The sequence below is a fragment of the Mus caroli genome, unplaced genomic scaffold, assembly GCF_978045245.1.
Source record: "Mus caroli unplaced genomic scaffold, Mus_caroli_1 scaffold_14, whole genome shotgun sequence".
NCBI classification, from domain to species: Eukaryota; Metazoa; Chordata; class Mammalia; order Rodentia; family Muridae; genus Mus; species Mus caroli.
The window spans coordinates 49,909,845-49,931,156 of NW_028227269.1; the positions used below are offsets into that span (position 1 = coordinate 49,909,845).

General features: G+C 41.6%; 2 protein-coding genes across 8 annotated transcripts in view; one reads left to right on the plus strand and one right to left on the minus strand.

The window, feature by feature from the left end:
* Strn3 (striatin 3) overlaps nucleotides 1-18,953 on the minus strand; it is a 75,627-nt gene extending 56,674 nt beyond the window's left edge. The window contains exon 1 of one of the 5 annotated variants that reach the window (XM_021179720.3): nucleotides 18,362-18,953. In XM_021179720.3, coding sequence (XP_021035379.1) covers nucleotides 18,362-18,643 — 282 coding nt within the window. In that variant the 5' untranslated portion in view covers nucleotides 18,644-18,953. Of the gene's footprint in view, nucleotides 1-17,900; nucleotides 18,118-18,361 lie in introns of those variants that run through there. The other 4 variants (XM_029484720.2, XM_021179721.3, XM_021179722.3 and 1 more) reach the window with 4 other exon arrangements.
* Ap4s1 (adaptor related protein complex 4 subunit sigma 1) overlaps nucleotides 18,044-21,312 on the plus strand; it is a 58,060-nt gene continuing 54,791 nt past the window's right edge. For all 3 annotated transcript variants that reach the window (XM_085830352.1, XM_021179724.3, XM_085830354.1), the window contains exon 1: nucleotides 18,044-18,255. The gene's annotated coding sequence lies outside the window, so the exon portion shown is untranslated. The remainder of the gene's footprint in view (nucleotides 18,256-21,312) is intronic.

Here is a 21,312-nt window from a genome sequence, read left to right on the forward strand (position 1 = left end):
TGAGGGGTTGTGTTGTGGATAGCCCTCATGCAGTTTGTATTTTGATGTTAATTCCACTTCCCCAAGTAAGGCTACTTAGGACGAGGGTGCTAAGGATTTCCTGGGTAACCCTTCTAACAAAGATTTCTAGGAAACCAATCACTGGGCAAGCAAGACTTCTGGGTCAAGTGGAGGGACAGCAGAGGCAGGGCTTTTGGACTTTTGGATGGAGCAAAAATGTAGGTAGTGGAGACCCAAGGTTCAGTTAAAGGATCCCAGGGACTCCCTACTGTTAGAATGGCTTACTATTAGCATGCTAATTGTGCCCAACAACTATGTTGCCTTTTGACTCTAAACTAAGATTGAGTGATGTTTTCCTTCACTCGGTGACTTAAATGAGTTCCAGAGAAAGGTATGATAGCAGGGCACTCCAGACAGTCACAGAAATTTGGAAGTGTGAGCCTAGAACAGCAGTGACCCGCCATGGGAACTTAGTGAGCTGAGTGGAGAGATTTCGGAGCTCTGGATCAGAGAGTCTCTACGAGATGGGAACAAGGCTGGCCAGTGCCCTACTGGAGATAGTGTGGATCACTTTTTTTATTTTATTTTTTCAGTAATTCATGCTACAGGGTTGCTTTTAAATAACTCATATATATTAAATAACTTAAATATTCAAATCACTTACCAGTAACTAATTTAAAATACAAACTTTTATGGAGTACACTATTCTCATAACTTTGACAGCTGAATTTGAACCAACCCTTCAAGAATTAACAAGTACTTAATAATTTGAACAGTCATTTAGAAAAGTTCTATGAAGCCAGGAAGCAGAGACAGGAAGATAGATCTCTGAGTTGGAGGCCAGACTGGTCTACAGAGTGAATTCAAGGACACTCAAGGCTACATAGAGAAATCCTGTCTCAAAAAAACAAAAGCATGGAGTCTAACTCATAGAAAACAGTCCGTTCCAGTTCAAGTTATAGAACAGCATCATAAAACGTCTTCCTCCAGGACCCAGCCTGGCAATCTGGTGTACACACTACCCACAAGCCAGACTCATCACCTTCAACGTGAAAGAAATGATCTCTCATATATCAGCGTGCATTCCAAGAGACCTAGATCTGCTATCAGAAGCAACCTCATGCTAGTCCAAGGAATTCAGAGTATGGGTCTGAGGGGGAAAGCAGCAACAAAATTGTAGCACATGAAACAAGAACGCTGGATTTAGCTAGTGCTTGGGGGGTGAGAGGCAGGTCTCCAAAGCGAGTTTTGGGACAGCCAAAACAACAAAGAAAACCTGCCCCTTGTAACCAAGATTAGACAGACAGACAGACAGACAGACAGCCACATGATTTACAAACAGATGGTAGATTCCAATTCACATTCCAATGCTAACACTTAGAATTGACCTTAGGCAAATTATCCTGCTATACCAGTAAAATACTAACACTCAGAAAACATGAGAGCTTATCTGTGAAATTACAATTCAAAGGAATGGATTTGGAGCCATGAATACACACCTGTAATCTCAGAACCTGGGAAGCGGAGGCAGAGGCAGAAGGGAATAAATTAGGTCAGACTCAACTATATAGCAAGTTTGAGGCACTCAAGGAAAGAGAAGGAAAAAAAAGAAGGAATGGGAAAATGGGGAAGGGGAAAGGTATAGTTTTAACTTCTTAAATCTTACTTTTAATATAGGTTTTAAAACCTTTTAACCTTCTTTTTAGCCCATCACCCACCAGAGGTAGTGGAAAAGAAAGGTTATTAGGATACAGGGAAGCAGACTGTTTAGAAAATTTTTTTGGAGCAAATATCATCTGTGTTTTCAGGAAATCAGTAGTTTAGTTCACAGGTCAGCAGTATTATACTTTACAAATATACCAGTGGTCTATTTTGGTAGTGTCAGGATAGCAAACACGAATTATCACAGGTAGCACGACTTAACAGAAATAGCCAGGCCTTAGCAGAACCAGCACAAGCCAGCAGGAGGGTCCAGAACCACCAGGGATGCCAGGAGGGTTTTTTTTGGCATATTTTTCTCAACAAAGCAGAGATCAGTGAAGACAACCAAAAAGCCAAACCCCTCTCCCACCACTGTCTGCTGCGTCTTATTATACTCCCTCCAATCACCGTGAGTCTTCCACGGGTCTTAGTTATACTCCCTCCAATCACCGTGAGTCTTCCACCGGTCTTGTCTCAGACTGCATCAGCTGACATCACTGCCAATCTGCCAAATCCACTGAAGCCATTAGAAACCTCTCATGAAGCTTCCTGGTCCATTTCTCTCTATGGAGTCATGACAAATGGAATTCAACAATACATACATATAAGGCAAACCACACGTGTGTCCTTTCACATATGCCCTTTAAATCCATCATGTGCCCTTTCACAGGCTTGCTTTAGAAAAATATCCTATCCCCTGTGTCTGCTTCAGGAAAACATTTCTTTATGTGTTTGCCCCAGCAAAATACCATCCGACAGAACTGACTTTCCAAAGAAACCAGAAGTTTCCATCTCAGGAAGGGAAAGGAGAAAAAATAGAAAGAGAAAGAATAAAGAGAAAGAAATGTAAATGTGGTAAGAGGAGTTTCTGCACAACTTTTTTCCTGGGCCAATGAACCAAGAGGTGAAGAGAAATGTCAGCAAATGGAAGTGTAAGAGCTCTCAATGAACACTGTGGGAGCAGGTACTGTGATTCATAAGGGTTATGGGGGGCTACAGGGGTAGACATGGAGGATCCTTTAACTTACAAAGAAATCACAGGATGTAGTGTTTAAAAAATAGCAGACACTATGACCGAACTGCCTACAATTGTCATAGCATAGACAAGGCCACCTGTAGCTGCACTAGAAAAGGAAGGACCTGGAGCACAGCATTACTATAGTGAGATGGTTGAGGCTGGAGAGACAGCTCCATGCCTTCCAGAAGACCTGCGATCCATTCCCGGCATACAATTTCCTGTAACTACAATTTAACTTGTGCTTCTGGCCTAGGCAGGCACTGCATACACATGGTACACAGACATACATGCAAACCAGACACCAATATACATAAAATAAAATTTAAAAATTAAAAATGTATTTCAAGCAACTGCCATAATATTAAAGTTCTATTAGTTGTGTACAAATGTCCCAATTTCCACTCCTTTACCAACACTTGATTTTTTTGTTGGGTTTGTGTTGAGATTAGGGGTTGAACTCCTGAGCCTCACACATAGTAGGCAAGTACTCTACCAAAGAGGTTTATATAGCCAACTCTTTTGTATTTTTTATCTTGAGAGTGTTATCAAAATTGCCCAGGATGGCCTTGAACTTATTCTTTTGCCTCACCTTCCCTAGAAAATGGATTATATACAACTAGACTCAATTCACTGAGGTTTTGTTTTGCACTGGAATTTAGACGTGGGGCCACCCTGTCTGACCTTTTCTTTCCTTTTTCTTCACTTCCTGACTAAAATACACTTCTAGCTATCTGTCATTCCTTCATTTCACTGAGTCTGGTAAATAGCCTTTTCTGCTCTACACCTCTCACATGCTGTTCCCCCTACATGAAACAACTCTCCCACTTGGCCTACTCTTCATGTCAAAGCTTAGCTATCCTTTTCTCTGGGAATCTATTATCAAAACCACGAGTATAAATGAGCTAGCCCTTCTGTGCAGTGAAATTTCTCTAGTATAACATTTGTTAACATGGATACAAGTCTACTTGTCTTTATTACTACTTTATAATCAATGAGAGTAGAGATTATATTGACCTTCACAGGCACTTCTAAGTAACTGTTGAAAATATAAACACTGATCTAAATACTATTTAAATCAACTATCATTTTTAAGGAACTCTGAATGATACAGAGTTGAACATGTATTATTCTATTTGATTTTAAGAATCAATAAAGATTAAATTAAGTTTTACCAAATTTTTTTTGAGTTCTTTTTTTGGAGGCAGGGTTTCTCTGTGCAACTCCAGATCTCACCAGACTGGCCTCAAACTCAGATATCTGCTTATCTCTGCCTCCAGAATGCTGGGATTAAAGGCATGCACCACCATGCCCAGTTAAGGTTTAAAAAATAACCAAAATAACACATTATATGTGTGGGGGGCATTTGCCCAAAGAAGAGTGCCATATCCCTTAGCCTAGGTAGAGTTGCAGGTAATTAGGAGCTGCCTCGTGTGGGGTACTGAGAAATAAATGTGAGCTCTCCATAGTAAGAGTAGCAAGTGCTTGTAACCTTACTAAACCACTCTCATAATTTTTCTCTTTTTAGATTTATATATTTTATTTTTACATGTATGAGAGTTTTGTATCTGTGTACCACATCTATACTTAAAACCCTTGGAGGTCAGAAGAGGACACCAGATCCCCTAGAACTGGAGTTATAGACACTTGTGAGCCACCATGTACGTACTGGTTAGTAAGTCAATCAAAGGACAATTCTTTCTTGTCATGGGGATCTGGGATTCCTTCTTAAAAATAGCCATCTTGGAAACAGTGGTGGTGCACGCCTTTAATCCCAGCACTTGGGAGGCAGAGGCAGGCGGATTTCTGAGTTTGAGGCCAGCCTGGTCTACAGAGTGAGTTCCAGGACAGCCAGGGATACACAGAGAAACCCTGTCTCAAAAAACCAAAAAAAAAAAAAAAAAGCCATCTTGGGGGCAGGACAGATGGCTCAGTGGTTAAGAGCACTGACTGCTCTTCCAGAAGACCCAGATTCAATTCTGAGCACTCACATGGCAGCTCAGAACTCTCTATAACACATTCCAGGGGATCCAACATCTTCACACAGACAAACACTCAGTTAAAATACCAATGTATATAAAATAAAATTTAAAAATAGCAATCTCTCTAGCCCCTTCTTAAAAATACAACTACCATGTGACCCAGCAATCCTATCTCTTGGCCTTATCCAGAACTGAAAACATACTCTCAAGTTCACAGTAGCACTGTTCTCAAAATCTAACAAGTAAATCCAAATGTCCATCAACAAATCTCTGCTTTATTATAAAATTATTCCATTATAAATCATTTCAACTTCACTTAAAACGTCTTAAAACTACCTCTAAGATTATCCTTAATGTAAATTCTCAACAATCAAAGTACTATTACTGACATGAGCATTCAGTAAAATACAAATTGATACAAGCAACAGCAATGACACAGATGATCTACAGTTCAAACAATCCACCACTGATACTATAACGTTCACTTAATCCTACAACATACTCTGACTTCTCATTTATACTGATTCTGCCAACAAATGAGGAGTTTCCATTACCTGGTAACTCACAGTCACTAGGAGAAGTTTCCAAAGTTAACTGTGAAATCATCTTCCTGGAAAGTTAAAAATACATCAGATCCATCTGTCCAAATGCTATCACTCCAGAAACTACTTGTTACTAAATATCTGCATACTGTTCAACATTGCTCCTAGGAACAAGATGATTCCAAACGCCATTAAAAAAAGAAAAAAAAAGACCTACTTAGTTTTAGAACTCCAATAATCTTTTCTTAGGAATTATAGAAAATCAGGTGAAGAAATAAGATATTGATCCAAGCACACAGATATATATTTGAATCCCTCTAACTAGCTTTATAAATGCCCAGTAGCCTTGTTCTTAGCTTCTTCAATTCTTGAATGTGAAGGCTGAATTGGATGTCTTTTTAGGATATACTAACTATAGGGCTAGAAAGATGGCCTAGGGAGTAGCTCCAAGCCTGCTACCTAAGTTTGGTCCCTGGAACCTATATGACAGACAATAGGAGAGAACCAACTCCCACAGATTGTCTTTTGTCCATCTCTGCTCCCCCTCTACCTCCACACACAATGTACATAATTAATTATTAATTAAGTAGTTGATTAATTAATTTGAAAAAGGACTTGGTAAAGAACTGGAAGACACATATTCCAGGCATGCAACATTTGAAACTTTTACTAACTCATTAGTTTCTTTATCCTTTTACCACTTTCCCTGCACTGTACAAAGAAGCCAGTAACCACACACACAACAAAAGTACAAAATTTAGAAAACAATCAAGAAAGGAGGTGAATCTGACTTCCAGAGTTGCTATTATTAAAATATTATTTTAAGTGAACCAAAAAAATGTAGAACTAAGCATATATAGAGTGCTTGCATACCGTGCATAAGGCCCTGAGTTCAGTCTCCAGCAATACAAATGAAACATAAAATTACTAAGTATGCAACAAAAGATGTAATACAAATTAAATATCATAAAACATAGGGAAGAAAGCAAAATAAGTAAGTGGTGTTCTCCAAGAAGGCTCAAACACAGATTTTGCTCAGTATCTCAGTTACATTTCTGCTGCTATGACAAAGCACCATGACCAAAAGCAACTTGGGAGAAAAAGGTTTATTTCAATTTACAGCTTACAGTCACTCATTCAGAGAAGTCAGGGCAGGAACTCAAGACAGGAATCTGGAGACAGAAACTGAAGCAAAGGCCATGCAGAAGTGCTGCTTACTGGCTTGCTCTTCCTGGCTTGCTTAGCTTGCTTTCTTTATCTACCCAGAGATCCCATAATGAATAGATTGGTCTGTACAGTAGCTGAAATTTGCTACATTGTGGGCTCTTCTTTTTCCCACTTTTTATATCCCTGGTTTCATCCCCCATCATTAGACAAAAGAGAAAGATAGATAGATGGGAAAGAGAGAGATCTGTGAATCAGTCTTATAGAGGCATTTTCTTGATCAGAGTTTTGGTTTTGTTTTTAACTAGAAATTCCAGAATTTTTATGTCATACCAAAGATGTCAAACCAAAGAAGTGCAATCTCTGATATACAGGAAGTACAGAATACACTTGCACACCAGCTGTCCTCTGACTTCCACATGCATGTTGTTATTGCATTCACACATGCTTACACACATGCTGTAGCTCTGTTGGTAGAATGCTTATCTGGCATGTATACAAGCTCTAGCCTGGCTCCCTACCCTACTGCATAACCTGTGTGTGGTGGTTCACCCCTGTAGTTCTGACAGCGGAGGTGGAACCAAGTGCATCAGAAGTCCAAGGCCATCCATCAGCTACACAGTGAGTTCTAGTGCAGCCTGGGACATAGGAGGCACTGTCTCCAGAGAAGAAAAGAGGGAATAACTGAAAAGTGACAAAAATGAATATCAATAAACTGATATAAAGCAGACAGAATAATCAATTTGAAATTCCGTACTCTGAGAATTAAACAACAAAAATAAAAATAAACCACAGAATCCCGTGAGACACAATTAAATAAGCCAGTATATGCATAATGAAAACAAAGAAGAGATATGCAGACTAATTATTTGAAGTCAGAAACTTTCTAAATGTGATGAAAACTGCTCAATGAATCACAAATAGAATAGTAAACTCAGAGATTATCATCATGATATACCAGAGTCAAACTGTCATAAAAAGAAACTCATAAGAACATCCAAAGAAAAGTGACTCATCACAGCTGAATTCCCACTAGAAATAATGAAGGAAGTACAATGATGAATTTAAAAAGCAGAAAGAGGGGGCTGGAGAGATGGCTCAGTGGTTAAGAGTACTGACTGCTCTTCCAAAGGTCCGGAGTTCAATTCCCAGCAACCACATGGCTCACAACCATCTGTCATGAGATCTGATGCCCTCTTCTGGAGTGTGTCTGAAGACAGCTACAGTGTACTTACATATAATAAATAAAAAACAAAAAAAAAGCAAAAAAACAAACAAACAAACAAAAAAAAAACTGAAAGAGACTGCCTCTTGCCCAAAGTAGATTCAAGCCTTGGCTTAATATAAAAAATAGAGAAAAAGACTGCCTAGGGCTAGAGAGTTGGCTACATGAGTAAAGGTGACCAGACTTCAAACCCCTAAATCCATTCAACAAGGAATGAGGAAGATTCCATAAAGTTGTCCTTTGACCTGCACACACAACACACACACACACACACGATAATAAAAACATTGGCAGGATGGTAGTGATGCACACCACTAAATTTCCTTGTATGACCTTGAGTTTGAGGCCAGCCTGCTTTACAAAGCAAGTTCTAGGACAGCCAAGCCAGGGCTAACAGAGAAACCCTACCTTGTAAAACAAAACAAAATTTAAAGACTCCCCATATCCAGCACGGGTAAATATAAAAGAGAAGCTGAGTGTACCGATATGCCTGCAATCTGAACACTTGAGATGTGGGAAGGGATGATCGTGAATCTGAGGCCAACCAGGTTACTGGGTGAAGCACAAGGTCAGTCTGAGCAATTTAGGGAAACCTCCATTTAAAAATATAAAGTGAAAGGAGAGTTGAACTTTGTTTTCCTTCCCAATTTAAGACACAAGTTCATTTAGTAATAATTAGAAGTCTGCATTGGTTGGACATACACTTACATAAATTGTAGGAGACCAGGGCTTTGCAAATGACAGACAATCACTCTACTAACTCAGCTACATCCCAGCTGCAAAATTACAAAGTATTTTAATTAGTATTTTCCTGAATGTATGTTTTCTTGCAGAGAGTGGGGGCAGTACTATTCAGTGAATCTAAGCCTTTACAAATGCTAAGCTAGGGCTCTACCAACCAAGCTATATATACAGCCCCAGCTCTTTTTCCATGTATTTTTTTTTTAATATACTTGATTTGTAGCGCATAACATGGACTATTTTCAGTTAAGTGCCACATGCTACTCATTAAGCACTTCAAAAAGTTAGAGTATCTTATTTTGAAGGAAGAAAGGCTCTTGCATTAAGCCTATATGTATTCAATTGTAAGATTCCTCTGGCAATCCATTTCTCAGAAAAAGGGGACGTACATCATTTTAAATCAGGCTTGGTGCCATCCTACACTACTACTACTACTGAAACATCTCCATTCTGTGGACTTCCCCAGTCAACACCACCAAATTTACAGTTTAATGAAATGCTCTCAGCAACTTTGTTCATTTAACAATAATTTAGCAAACACCTGTATCATGTGCCAGGTTCTTCCTCTCATAGTCAATATACAAGTGAATCAAAACACCTGATCCTTTCAAAGAACTTATACCAATCAACTACAGAAAAGGACAGCAAACTTAAAAGTACAAATTTTATGAGGTGCCAGAAAGGAATAACAAAAGGAAACAGTATGTGTAAACAACCAAGACACACAAAAACAGAGGTGTTACAGAATCTTGGTTCCTACTTGAACCAAGTAGTAATTTGAATGAGAACAGCCACCAGAAACTCATACTCCCTTGCTTGGTCCCCAGGCTTGCTTGGTCCCCAGGCTTGCTTGGTCCCCAGGTGGCAAACTGGAAGGATTGGGAGATGTGACCTTGTTGGAGGAGGTGTGTCACTGGGGCGTTGGGGTCTCAAAAGCCCACGCCAGACCCAGTGCCTATGTCTGCCTGGTTTGTCCGTCTGTGTCTGTCTCCTTCCTCCCTCCCACCTCCTCTCTGCCTGCTTATCAGGATGTAGCTCTCAGCTACTTTTCCAGCACCATGTGTTCCATCTGTGCCATGCTCCCCACTAGGATAACAAACTAACTCAATGTAACCATAAAAAAAGCCCCCAATTAAATGTTTTCTTTCATAAGACTTGCCATGGTCATAGTGTCTCTTCACAGCAATAGAACAGTGACTAAGACTTACTCTTACCCACTTTCTAAATATGTAAACTTGTGTATGGCCTCCATTCAGTTTTAATGGGTCTGGAAAAAAGCAGCACAAAGATGATTAAGTACTTTAAGAAAAGCTAGGTATGAGTCGGGCGTGGTAGCGCACGCCTTTGATCCCAGCACTCAGGAGGCAGAGGCAGGCGGATTTCTGAGTTCGAGGCCAGCCTGGTCTACAGTGAGTTCCAGGACAGCCAGAACTTTACAGAGAAACCCTGTCTCAAAAAAAAAAAAAAAAAAAAAAAAAAAGAAAAAGAAAAAGAAAAGCTAGGTATGGAGGCACAAAACTATAATCCTAGCCCTTGGAAGACCTCTGAGGCAGGGCTTCCAGGAGTTCAATAGCCACCTGGGCTGCATACCAGACCAGCCTAGTGAGATCCTAAGTCAATAATTAAATAAAACCCTAGTCTGGGCCACTACAGAAGTTCTGTGATCTGATTGAATGTTGGGTTCCCAGCTGAGACTATTTAGGAAGCATTAGGAGGTGAAGCTTTGTTGGAGATGTCAGTGGGAGGCCAGGCAGGCCAGTCTTACTGTCTCGCTCTGCCTCCTACCTACCTACCCATCAGGATGTAAGCTCTCAGCCTAATCCAGAACAAGCCTACCTGCTTACCTGCCTCTCACCATGTTCCCAGCCATGATGAAAACAGACTAGCCTACTCAAACTATAAGCAAACCCAATGAAATGCTCTCTTCTATAAGTTGACTTGGTAATGGTGTCTCTTTACAGCAACAGAACAGTACAGTATCTAAGACAACATCAAAACCATTACATCTCCATTAACAAATAGCTTCATGGGCTGGAGAGATGGCTCAGCAGTTAAGAGCACTGAATGCTCTTCCAGAGGTCCTGAGTTCAATTCCCAGCAACCACATGGTGGCTCACAACCATTCGTAATAGGATCTGATGCCCTCTTCTGGTGTGTCTGAAGAGAACAGAAGACCAGAGGTCAATCTCAGCTACACAGCAAACTTAAGGCCTGCCTGGCCTACATGAGCTCCTATCTCAGAAAAAAAAAAAGGGAGAGAGGACAGACAGATGATAGACAGATACACAGACAGACAGATATAGATAGATCTTTTATTATTATTAACAAGCAGTAACTAAATATCACCCCTAACATTTACTGAGTACTTACTTATAACTGACTTAAAATAAATGTACAACAATATCACATCCAAAAGTCAAAGCAAATGTTAGGGAAATAAAATGTCTTAAATCACAAAAGTTCTAATACATACTTCATTGAAACAAACAAGCATAAAAAAGATTGTCTAACTTAGAGACTGAGACGGTAAGTAGCCTGGGCTTATTACATTAAAAAAAAAAAAAACCCAACAACAAAATTGATTGTCCTTACACATGATCATTCCTAAGCCTTTGTATCAAATAGCTGGTAACACCACCAAAACCAAGCTTATGACTGACTACATGCCTTCTGGTCAAAGACCTTAGCACCACCTGGAAAACTGGCCTGCCTTCCTCACATTCCTCCCTCCAGGAAGAGCAGGAGAATAAAACAACTCTGATCAAGCCCCTAGGGTCAACAAATCAAGTTGTAAGGAAAGCAAGCAGGACCATACAAGGGACTAAAATTCCAACACAAGGGCAGTGCTAAACAAAACTCAGACATGAAGAACCTTAAAGAAATAATGGATCTCCTCCTTCCCACTGTGTGTGTGTGTGTGTCCACACATGTATCCATGTGAGTATGTCTTCAAGCACATACATGAAGTCAGAGAACAACTTGACCTCCTACTATGTGAGTCCCTGAGATCACACTCGGTCTTAGCAGCCAGTGCTTTTACCAGCTGAACCATTTCCCTGGCCCTTGTCTAATTTCTTGAACGAAAATGACTGAGATAGAAATGGTTCAAGCCACAATGTGGACCCTGATTCAAAGAGACACCAAGATTCTAAGCTGGAAATCTAAACAGTATATATTTGATAAAATCGAGGAACTAATAATCTATCTTAACAATATGACATGTAGTAGTTATAGTGGCTATTCCTGGTTGTCAACTTGACTATATCTGGAATGAATTACAATCCAGAATTGGAAGGCTCACCTGTGATCCAGATCTTGAGACTGGAAGACACATGTTTCTGACCTGGAGATCTTGAGGCATAGTGGCCATGAGCTTAGGCTCAGGAAAGGAGACCTCTGAGTTCAAGGTCAGCCTGGGACAAGCAGGTCCCAGATCCACGAGTGATGGTACACACCTTTAACCTGGGCCACAACTTCTGCTGGAGGCCTTCATAAGGACATTGGAAGAAGGAAGAGTCACTCTCCTTCACCTGCTTGCCGTGTGGGACTGAGCAACTGCTGGATCCTTGGACTTCCATTCACAGCCGCTGCTGACCATTGTTGGATAGTTAGAGTACAGACTATAAGTCATCAAGAAATTCCCTTACTATAGAGACTACCCGTAAGTTCTGTGACTCTAGAAACTTGACTAATACAGAAGTCATACTGCAGTTGTGTTTAATAGCCCTTATCTTTATAAATATATATATGACTTTAATTGTTTTGTTTGAGACAGGCCCTCCCTGTTACCCAGGTTAGCCTAGAACTCACTAGCTAACTAGACTGGTCTCAAATTAACAGTTATCCTCCTGTTTCAGCCTGTCCAAGTGTTAGGCTCATAGGCATGAGCCAATACATAGGCTTTATATTAAAATGTCATGAGTGAAATTACATGGTTCCAAAACCATGTAATTCAAAATAATTCATTCAAAAATAATGACATGTGGGCAAATGGACTTAAATAAGTTAAAATAAGATTGATCAAGAAAAAGGCTATATAGCTCAGTTTGCAGAATGCTTACCCAGCATGCACAAAGCCCTGGGTTCCATCCCCAGAACCACAATAAGCAGGCATAGTGTTACACTGCTATAATCCCAATATTGTCAAGAATTCAAGATTATCCTTCTCAACACACTGAGACAAGCCAGCCTGAAATACAAGAGTCTCTGTCTTGGGGGAAAGATAATGATCTTAGGGGTTATACTTTAAGATAAGTAACAGTTTGTGGGAGATCTCAGACTGTATTTTCTAAGCATGTATTTAAAACAATCCACAATAAAAATGCTAAAGCAAGTTTATAAAAATACAATTGTAGTTGCAATATAAAAGATAAACTTAAAAACACAGGCAGCATATAGAATAAATTTTAGATTACATTACAGAGTTTAGGCAAGAAGAGCACTATGAACAAAGACAATGGTAGCAGTGTAATGGAGCACACAGAGTAAATCAGGGCTTAAAACTTGAAATCTACAGAGGCAGGTGGATTTCTGAGTTCGAGGCCAGCCTGGTCTACAGAGTGAGTTCCAGGACAGCCAGAGCTACACAGAGAAACCCTGTCTCAGAAACAAAACAAAACAAAACAAAAACTTTAAAATCTAAAGGTAGATTTGAGGGGTGGGGAGAGCTGCAAGAATGCAATGAAGGGCTGAGATTACAACTCAGGTAGGATTCTTGCCTCCTATGCATGAAGCAAGCCTTGGAGCTTCGGTTGGACTCACAGTACCACACAAACCAGTTTACACCTGTAATTCCAGCACTGGGGAAGTGGAAAGTAAGTTCAAGATTCAACCTTGATACAAAAGACCCTACCTCATAAAAGAGTAAGGATATATTAAAGAACTTAATATCTGGAGTTTGTGGGAGAACACAAGACTGTATTTTGAAGCATATTTTGAAACATTAATCCAGCACACAGAAAATAATAAAATTAACTGAAAGCTCATAAACTTCAATCTCATTTACTTTCTAAGTGTCTTTTAATCTGCCACTTGAAGCATTTTATCACTTCCAAACAAGCTCCCTAGGTGAAGTCTTGGTTTCATATGTAATTATAGACCAGAGAGTAGCCCAAAGCAGCACATATTTACTCAATAAATAAGTATGAAAAAATTAATAAAATTCAGGAGACTGGGCCGAGCGGTGGTGGCGCACGCCTTTAATCTCAGCACTTGGGAGGCAGAAGCAGGCAGATTTCTGAGTTCGAGGCCAGCCTGGTCACTCACTCACAAAGTGAGTTCCAGGACAACCCTGTCTCGAAAAACCAAAATAAAATTCAAGAGACTGAATACACTATGGAAAAGGACTCTGTGGCTAAATAGTAGGAATAATATTAACGGAACAGGTTTAATACAGGTTTAATGTGGTTATAGGGAGAACAGGGATACACAACTAGCTGAAGAGGTAACAGTTGAATTGGTATAGAAAAGTTAAACAAGAAATTTACAAATAAGTCTGAAAGCTAAAAGCATGACCCTGAGTTTAAATCCCAGCTTTGCTTTCTGCTATCTCCAAATGTATATTTGAGCACATTTTTAAACTCTGGGTGGACCCCAATATTTCAGAGTCAGAAATTTAAATTTCACCAACCTCACAAACCTGTGCATTAGAATAACAAATAGTAAATCTGAGTACTACTGAGATTGTAAACAGGATTATGGCCCTGAAGACGGCCCATATAGACTTCTATTTACTATACCTGCTAACCTAAGTTCAATATCTAGGCCCACATGGTCTTTTAACCTCAAAACATACACTGTGCCCATGTGCATGCCCACATACACACAGGCACACAGAAAATAATCAAAATGTAATAAAAATTTTGTGTGTGTTTTTAGTAAAATACAGTGAAAAGGACAAAAGAATTAGAACTTCAGACTACAACTAAAAACAAAAGAGTATATTACAGAAAGTGGACAAGAATGGAGGTGCCCTATACTGTTCCTTTTATTGAAAAAGGTAAGGCATGAAGACTGCCGTTAGTTGAGGCTATCCTAAGCTACACAGTTGAGCACCACACCAACCAGGAATACATAGTTAAGACCCTGTCTCAAAAACCAAAAAGAGATGAAACAGAGAAAATGAAAGAAGGAATGAATAGAATGGAAGTCAAATAAAGAGTCCATTGCTTGAGACAGCCTCACTATATACCTCTGGTTAGCCTGGAACTCAAGAGAAGTCCACCTGCTTTTGCCTCCCCACTTCTAGGATCGAAGGCCTAAATCTTTAGGAAAAGATTTGGGGGAAGAAATAGTTGACAGCAGAAAATGTAGTTTAAACCCAATACTGTGTATAAAGCTACAGGATTTGGAAATTTGAAGGTCAATCATGATGTGGGAAGCGTGGGACTTGTGTTATGCAATGTTCATAAGGGACAAGACTCTTACTGAGGATAACAGGTAAGAAAGAATTGAAGAATTAAAAAAATTTTTTTTGTAAAGACAGTGAAATGGTTGAGGGGTAAAGAAGTAGGATCCTCAGGGCTCTGATAGTGAAAAGTGAAAACTGACCTCCATCTGTGTGCTGTGGGAGATCACAAAACACAGACACTAAATGGCATGCATAAGCTCAAGGTTCACTTTCCAACACAGCCAAAAAGTGTGTGTTTGCATCTTAGTCCCTGCTACCTAGGAGGCTGAGGCAGAGAATCACTTATACCCAGGAGTTAAGGTCTAGCCTAGCAACATTACAAGATAGTCTCAAAAAAAAAAAGTGTTGATAAAACGTAGAACATTCAGAACTACATATAAAAACAGAAGTAGTCTTGTGGGCTGGAGAGATGGCTAAGAGACTGCTCTTCCAAAGGTCCTGAGTTCAATTCCCAGCAACCACATGATGGCTCACAACCATCTGTAATAGGATCTGACGCCCTCTTCTGGTGTGTCTGAAGACAGCTATAGTTGTACTCATACATAAAATAAATCTTTTTTCTAAAAAAAGTAGTAGTAGTCTTGTTTTTAGGAAAGTAACAGAAATAATTTTAAACTTACAGCTTAAATACAACACATGTATTTTTTTACACATACATTCAACACAAAACTTTGAAGTATGTACTCACAAGCAGTTTTAATTAGACTAATACCATTCAAGGCCACTGTGGGCCACCTACCAAGGTTCAGGCAGCTTTTTCTAAACAGTCCTGGCCCCCACCACACACAATGAGTGACAGCACTTAAAGCACATTCAATATTCTACAAACAAATCTGAAACACTGTTAATTAATCCAATAAAACAATTTTTAAAATATACAGCACATACAAGGACATATAAACAATCCAGTTGTGAACATTTTATTCCAAAAGTATCAGTATAAAATAATGCAAATGTCTCTGGATAAAATAGAACCAGAGAACATCATATAACATTCTTTAAACAGAGTAAACTGGCTGGAGAAATGGCACATCTTCCAGGGTACCTTAGCCCCAGTCCCAGCCCCCACAGCAGGGAGGCTCACAACACCTGCAACTCCAGCTCCAGAGGAACCCACCCTCTGGCCTTTGAGCACCTGAACTCATGTGCACATGCACATACACACACATAATGAAACCTAATAAAAAGGTTTAAAAGGAGGGGAAAAGCAAGTAAATAAAGACTATCAATCTGAAAGAAACCAAGCTACAGAATCCTTAAAAATCCTTTTCTGTTGCTGTTAAGATCAGGAACAATGAAAAAGAAAACCATGTATTTCAGTAATGTAAAACTTGTTAATTTGGATACAAGATGCTTTCTTAGCTAGTTACATTAATCATGCCTGAGTGACAAATTCAATTGCTAATTTGAAAATCAAAACAACAGTACAAGGATCAAATGCTATATAAGGACCTGGTGGTTTATCAATTCAGCAAAAGCCTCAATGCAATTTTTAACAGATTACCTTCTCTCTATCCACATGGAAAAGTCGGTATCAACATACTAGAAAGATGTATGCCCACAAAACTCTAAATCCAAGAATAGTAGACTCAGAAATTTAAAAGAAACCACAGCAATTTTGACATAAGTTTTTTGAAAGTAGTAATCTCTAAAACACAAGTGTATTTTTTAAGCATAATTTTAAGATTACGGAATCAACTAAAGGTGCCATATAAAATAAGTAGGATTTTGTTGTTGTAAAATTTAACTTCACCCACTTTGTGGAGTTAAATAAAAGTTTACTGGCTTGCCAGGTGAGGTGGTACAAGCCTTTATAATTCCAGCACTTCAAGAGGTAGCATGTGGACCTCTAAGAGATCTAAACCAGCCTGTTCTACACAGTGAGTTTTCAGATCACCCAAGACAACAGAGACCCTGTCTCAAAAGCAACCACAATACTAGATGGTGAGGGCACACACCTTTGATCCCAGCAAAGGCAGAGGCAGGTGAATATCTGAGTTCGAGGCCAGCCCGATCTACAGAATTACTTCCAGGACAGCCAGAGGTACACAGAGAAAAAAGCCAGTTTCAAAAAACAAAACAATAACAAAAGCCCATAACCAAAAAAGTTTACTGGTTGAATCAATTGCTTTGCAATGCTTTTGGCAATGAAACAACCTTATTTTTAATTTTCTTTTACTTTTTTGTTTGTTTAAGATAGACTCTTATGTAACCGCAATTGTCCTGGACCTCTATATAAATCAGCCTGACCTGAACTCATGGATATTAAACATCTCCCTCCTGAGCACTGAGATTAAGGACTTGTGCCACTACACCTGGTTATTTTTAATTTTTGAATAAAATTGTTTATAGTTTGTAAATAATCAGGTCAGAAATAAATTAATCAATGTAATTAAAAAGTTTACTATTTGACACCAAACTGAAGACTCATATTTATTTGAGGATACCTTTTCTACATTCATTAATCACGTGTTGTTTCAACATTATTTCTAACCAAAGGAATTGTGTGTGTGTGTGTGTGTGTGTGTGTGTATAATAACGAACAATATTGCTTATGTCGAAATTTAAACATCTGAAAAACAGGTGCAACGTTTAATTAGATGCACGCTTTTTTTTCTTCTAAGCTTAAATTATACCCTGGAAAGGAACTTAAAACTAAATGCAACCATCCTCCAGCATGAATAATCCTTTCAAACAGATGCAGCAATTTTAAAAATTCAAGGCATGAACCCGCAACTGCCACCTTCCAAAAGTTAGGATAACTCAAGTCTGTCAGAGGATCACATTAAGTGGACATTTAACTCCGTTTTAGCTTGTACTAAGCGATAAGTACGGTCTACTTCAAATTAAGACCAATTCTTTCCGCAGACATTTCCTAAATACTGTGCAGATAGCCCAGCTTTGCTTTGCATCAGTAAAAACATGAATATAGAAGGGAACTCTAGAGAAGCCGACTCAAGAGAGAAATATTGAGTTAAAGTGTTGATGAATCAATAAGCGCTAAAGGAAATCCAAGCTTAAAAGAGTTGAGGATGGGAAGGCAAACTTCTCCGGCCGGCCGCGAGCCATTGTGCGCGGCGGTAGCCCGAAGCGGCGTGGCTGTCAAGAGGCAAGTGCGTACCGAGGCGCGGGGGAGGGGGCAGGACGCCACATCGGAAGGGGTTGCAGGAGCCAGGAGGCCAAGTCGCTCATCCCAGGCCCTCTCCGCGTGGCTTCACCCTCAAGGGGACCCACGAGCGCAAACTCAGTGCCTAGCGGGCCCACGCCAGACTCTCGCCCAGAGGCGCTGGGCCCAAACCCCGGAGGCCCAGGAGAGGTGGCTCCCGAGGAGCCCTGCGGACGCCATGCTAAAAGCCAAAATGGCTGCCCCAAGGATGCCCGCAGCGCGCCGCCCGTGAGCAGGGAGCCGGGCGCTGCGGGAGCGGGGGAGGGGGCGCCGGGAGCGCCGTCACCGCTCGCCCGCCGGAGCCGCTCAGGTAGGTCCCCTCCGCCCCTGAGGGCACGGGCCTCAGCCCCGGCCCCACCCCCCGGCCCGTGGCCCGGGCCCCAGCCCGCAGTCGAGAGGGGTGACGGGTGACGTACCTGCAGCTCGGCCCGCTCCACCTCCCAGTGCGCCCGCTCCATCTCGAAGCGAGCCCACTCGTGCTGGATGTAGTGTAGGATCCCCGGGATCGTGTACTGTTGTGGCCGGGACAACTCCGGGCCTGCCGGGGGCCCCGCCGCCTCGGCGGCCGGAGGACCCCCACCGCCCGGCGCTCCGTTCGCTCCCGGCGGCAGGCTCAGGTTCCCCCCGGGTCCCTGCTGCGGCCGGGGAGGGGCTGCCATCCCCTGGCCGCCGCCGCCGCCTCCGGCCAGCTCGTCCATTGTGTGTGGGGCCCCGGCCGGGGCGCAGAGCCAGACGCCGACAGCTGCGGGGAGGGCCGGGACGGTGGCCCCGCGCCGACCGCAGGGCGGGGGGCCGGCCGGGAGACGGCCGGGGAGGGGGTCGTTGCCGTGTGCTTGCCGCGGATCAGAGCAGGGAGCTGCCGGCCGCCGCCATTACGGTCCCTCCTCCATCTGCCCGTCTCACTCACTCACTTTGGGGGAGAGGGGGGCCGCGGCGGGAGGAGGGAGGGACGGAGGAGGAGGAGGGACGGAGGGCCGCCGCTCGCGCACGGCACGCTGGGTAGCGAACGCCGCGGCAAGCCGCACTCCGGAGAGCCAAATAGAGTCCGGCCTCACCCCACGCAGGCGCACTGAGGATGGACCGCTCTTCGGGGGGCGGGGAAAGGCCTGGGCCCCGCCCCCACTCGGGCGCCGGGCCCCAGCTTTTCTACGTCCGTGGAATCGGGATGCTGCCTTGACTTTGGGGAAGCGCGTGGGCGTTGGGCTTCCGGGTCGTTTTCCTCACGCACGTATCCTTAGGGGCAGCGTGGGTCTCAGCCGAGGGCCGGGGCTCTGGGGCTGCGTGCAAGGCGTCCTCCGTACTGCCCTGGAATTCCTGACGTTTCTCTAGAATTCCTGGCGTGTTTTGCTCAGTCCCAGAGGGTCGGGCCTCTTTTCTGCCTGTCACTCACTTGACCTCTGGTTTCGTGGCACCAGTCAGTCTGCAGGATTCTGGAGACGTCTACTTTTGGCAAATAGCCTAGATTCTTCCGGACTTTCTCACTGGTTCCTGGGCTTCGTCGCAACCTGCTTCTCTGGTCCCATTTCGGTGCTCCTGGCCGCCCGTTGTAACTTCTTAACTCTTTATTATTCTGAGATTGTCTGTGTTTGAGGGAGTTTGAGCTATTGCTTCTTTGTTTTTTTTTTTTTTAATGGAAGAAGTTGTGATATCTTGAATTCTTGAGAATAGTGGGTTGGATGGCAAACGATAACTTTCAAAGAGACTGATGTTTAGAAATCAATGAACGCAGATATTGTCATTAGTGGCAGAAATTTTGATCGAAACAAAATGAAAGTATTGTAAATAGAACTTTAAAATGAACTAAATCAACACAACGATATCTTCCTTCATCATTAAATGGTTTTAGAATGAAATACTACATACACAAAGGGTCAAGTTTTTAGGTGCTATAGTGTGCATTTTTCAGTGCTTGGTTTCACAGGAATTATCCTCATTAAACTCATAAGTTCTTAAAGTAAATAGAGGTAACAGCCTGGCTACCGGGCTTGGTGAACCATGTCTTTAATCCCAGCACTCAGGAGGAGGCAGAGGTAGACAACCTGGTCTCTGAGTTTCAGACCAACTTGGTCTGCAGAGTTCCCAGACAGCCAGGACAACAGAGAAACCCTGTCTGGAAAAGCCAAAAAAGAAAAGAAGAAGAAGAAAACAAACAAACAAACTAATAACCTATGTAACAGCAAATGAAAAGAAAAATACACAGTACTTACAGCTATACAAGAAATAGTATATAAAATTGGTTATGTTTTTAAACTTTTATTTTCACTATGAAAGCCTATTCACATTTTCACATTGGAGCATATAAGTGACTTCATATTACTTCAGAGAGAAAAAGAAATACATTTTATTTTGTCATGTCTGCTGTGTTATAAAGAACTAATTGGATCTGTTACACTTATTACCATATTTATGAAATGTAGTCTTTAATAAATGAAGAAATGAGGCTGGAGAGATGACTCAGCAGTTAAGAGCACTGACTGCTCTCCTAGGCGTCCTGAGTTCAGTTCCCAGCAACCACAGTGACTCACAACCTTCTGAAATGGGATACAGTGCTCTCTTCTGGTGTGTCTGAAGAGAGCAACAGTGTACTCACATAAGTAAGTACATCTTTTTTTTAAATATGAAGAAATAGTAGTAAGAGCTCTTGACAATCAGCATACAGCTGGTTCAAGCAGTCCCATTCCTTAAGGAAGGACACATAAAAAGCTCAGAAAAACTTACATCCTGGGTACCTATTTTATGAACACAAGGAAGCTTTTTTAGGGATCTGAAGCCCACATGGCTGGTGATTATATCAAAGAGCAAGTTGCACATTTATATTTCTCATTTCACACTTCAGCTCAAGGTAAGGTTGCCCCCCACCTACCCTGCAAAAAGATACCTGTTGTTGTTCTATTGTCTGTCTTAAGTGGAGACAGGCAGATCTTTGAGTTTGAGGCCAGCCTGGTCTACAAAGCCAGTTCCAGAATAGACAGGATCTTTACACAAGGAAACCCTGTCTCAACAAAGAAACAGAAACAAATAGCCAAGTTTTCTGCTCTGCTGAGATGATGTTTTACACTGTTGACATTGTGCTTCCTGCCCACTGCTCCTGAGAACACTGAATGAGTCTCTAGAACTTTTAGATAACAAGTTCTCCGAGTTATGCTATAACAGTTCAGCTTCCCTAACTGGAATTCTCTCTCTGACCCCTTGCTGAGTCATTTCCTCTCTTCAGTCCCCTTTGAAACTTCCTATTTATCCTGTTCTCTCACCTGTCACTCCTCCCTGCTCTTGCCCAGATTCTCCTCCTTTCAGAATGACTTGGGGTAGGTAGGTGGAGGGTAAAATGGTGTGCTGCCCTTGAGGGTGAGATCCTCCTGTTTCTGCC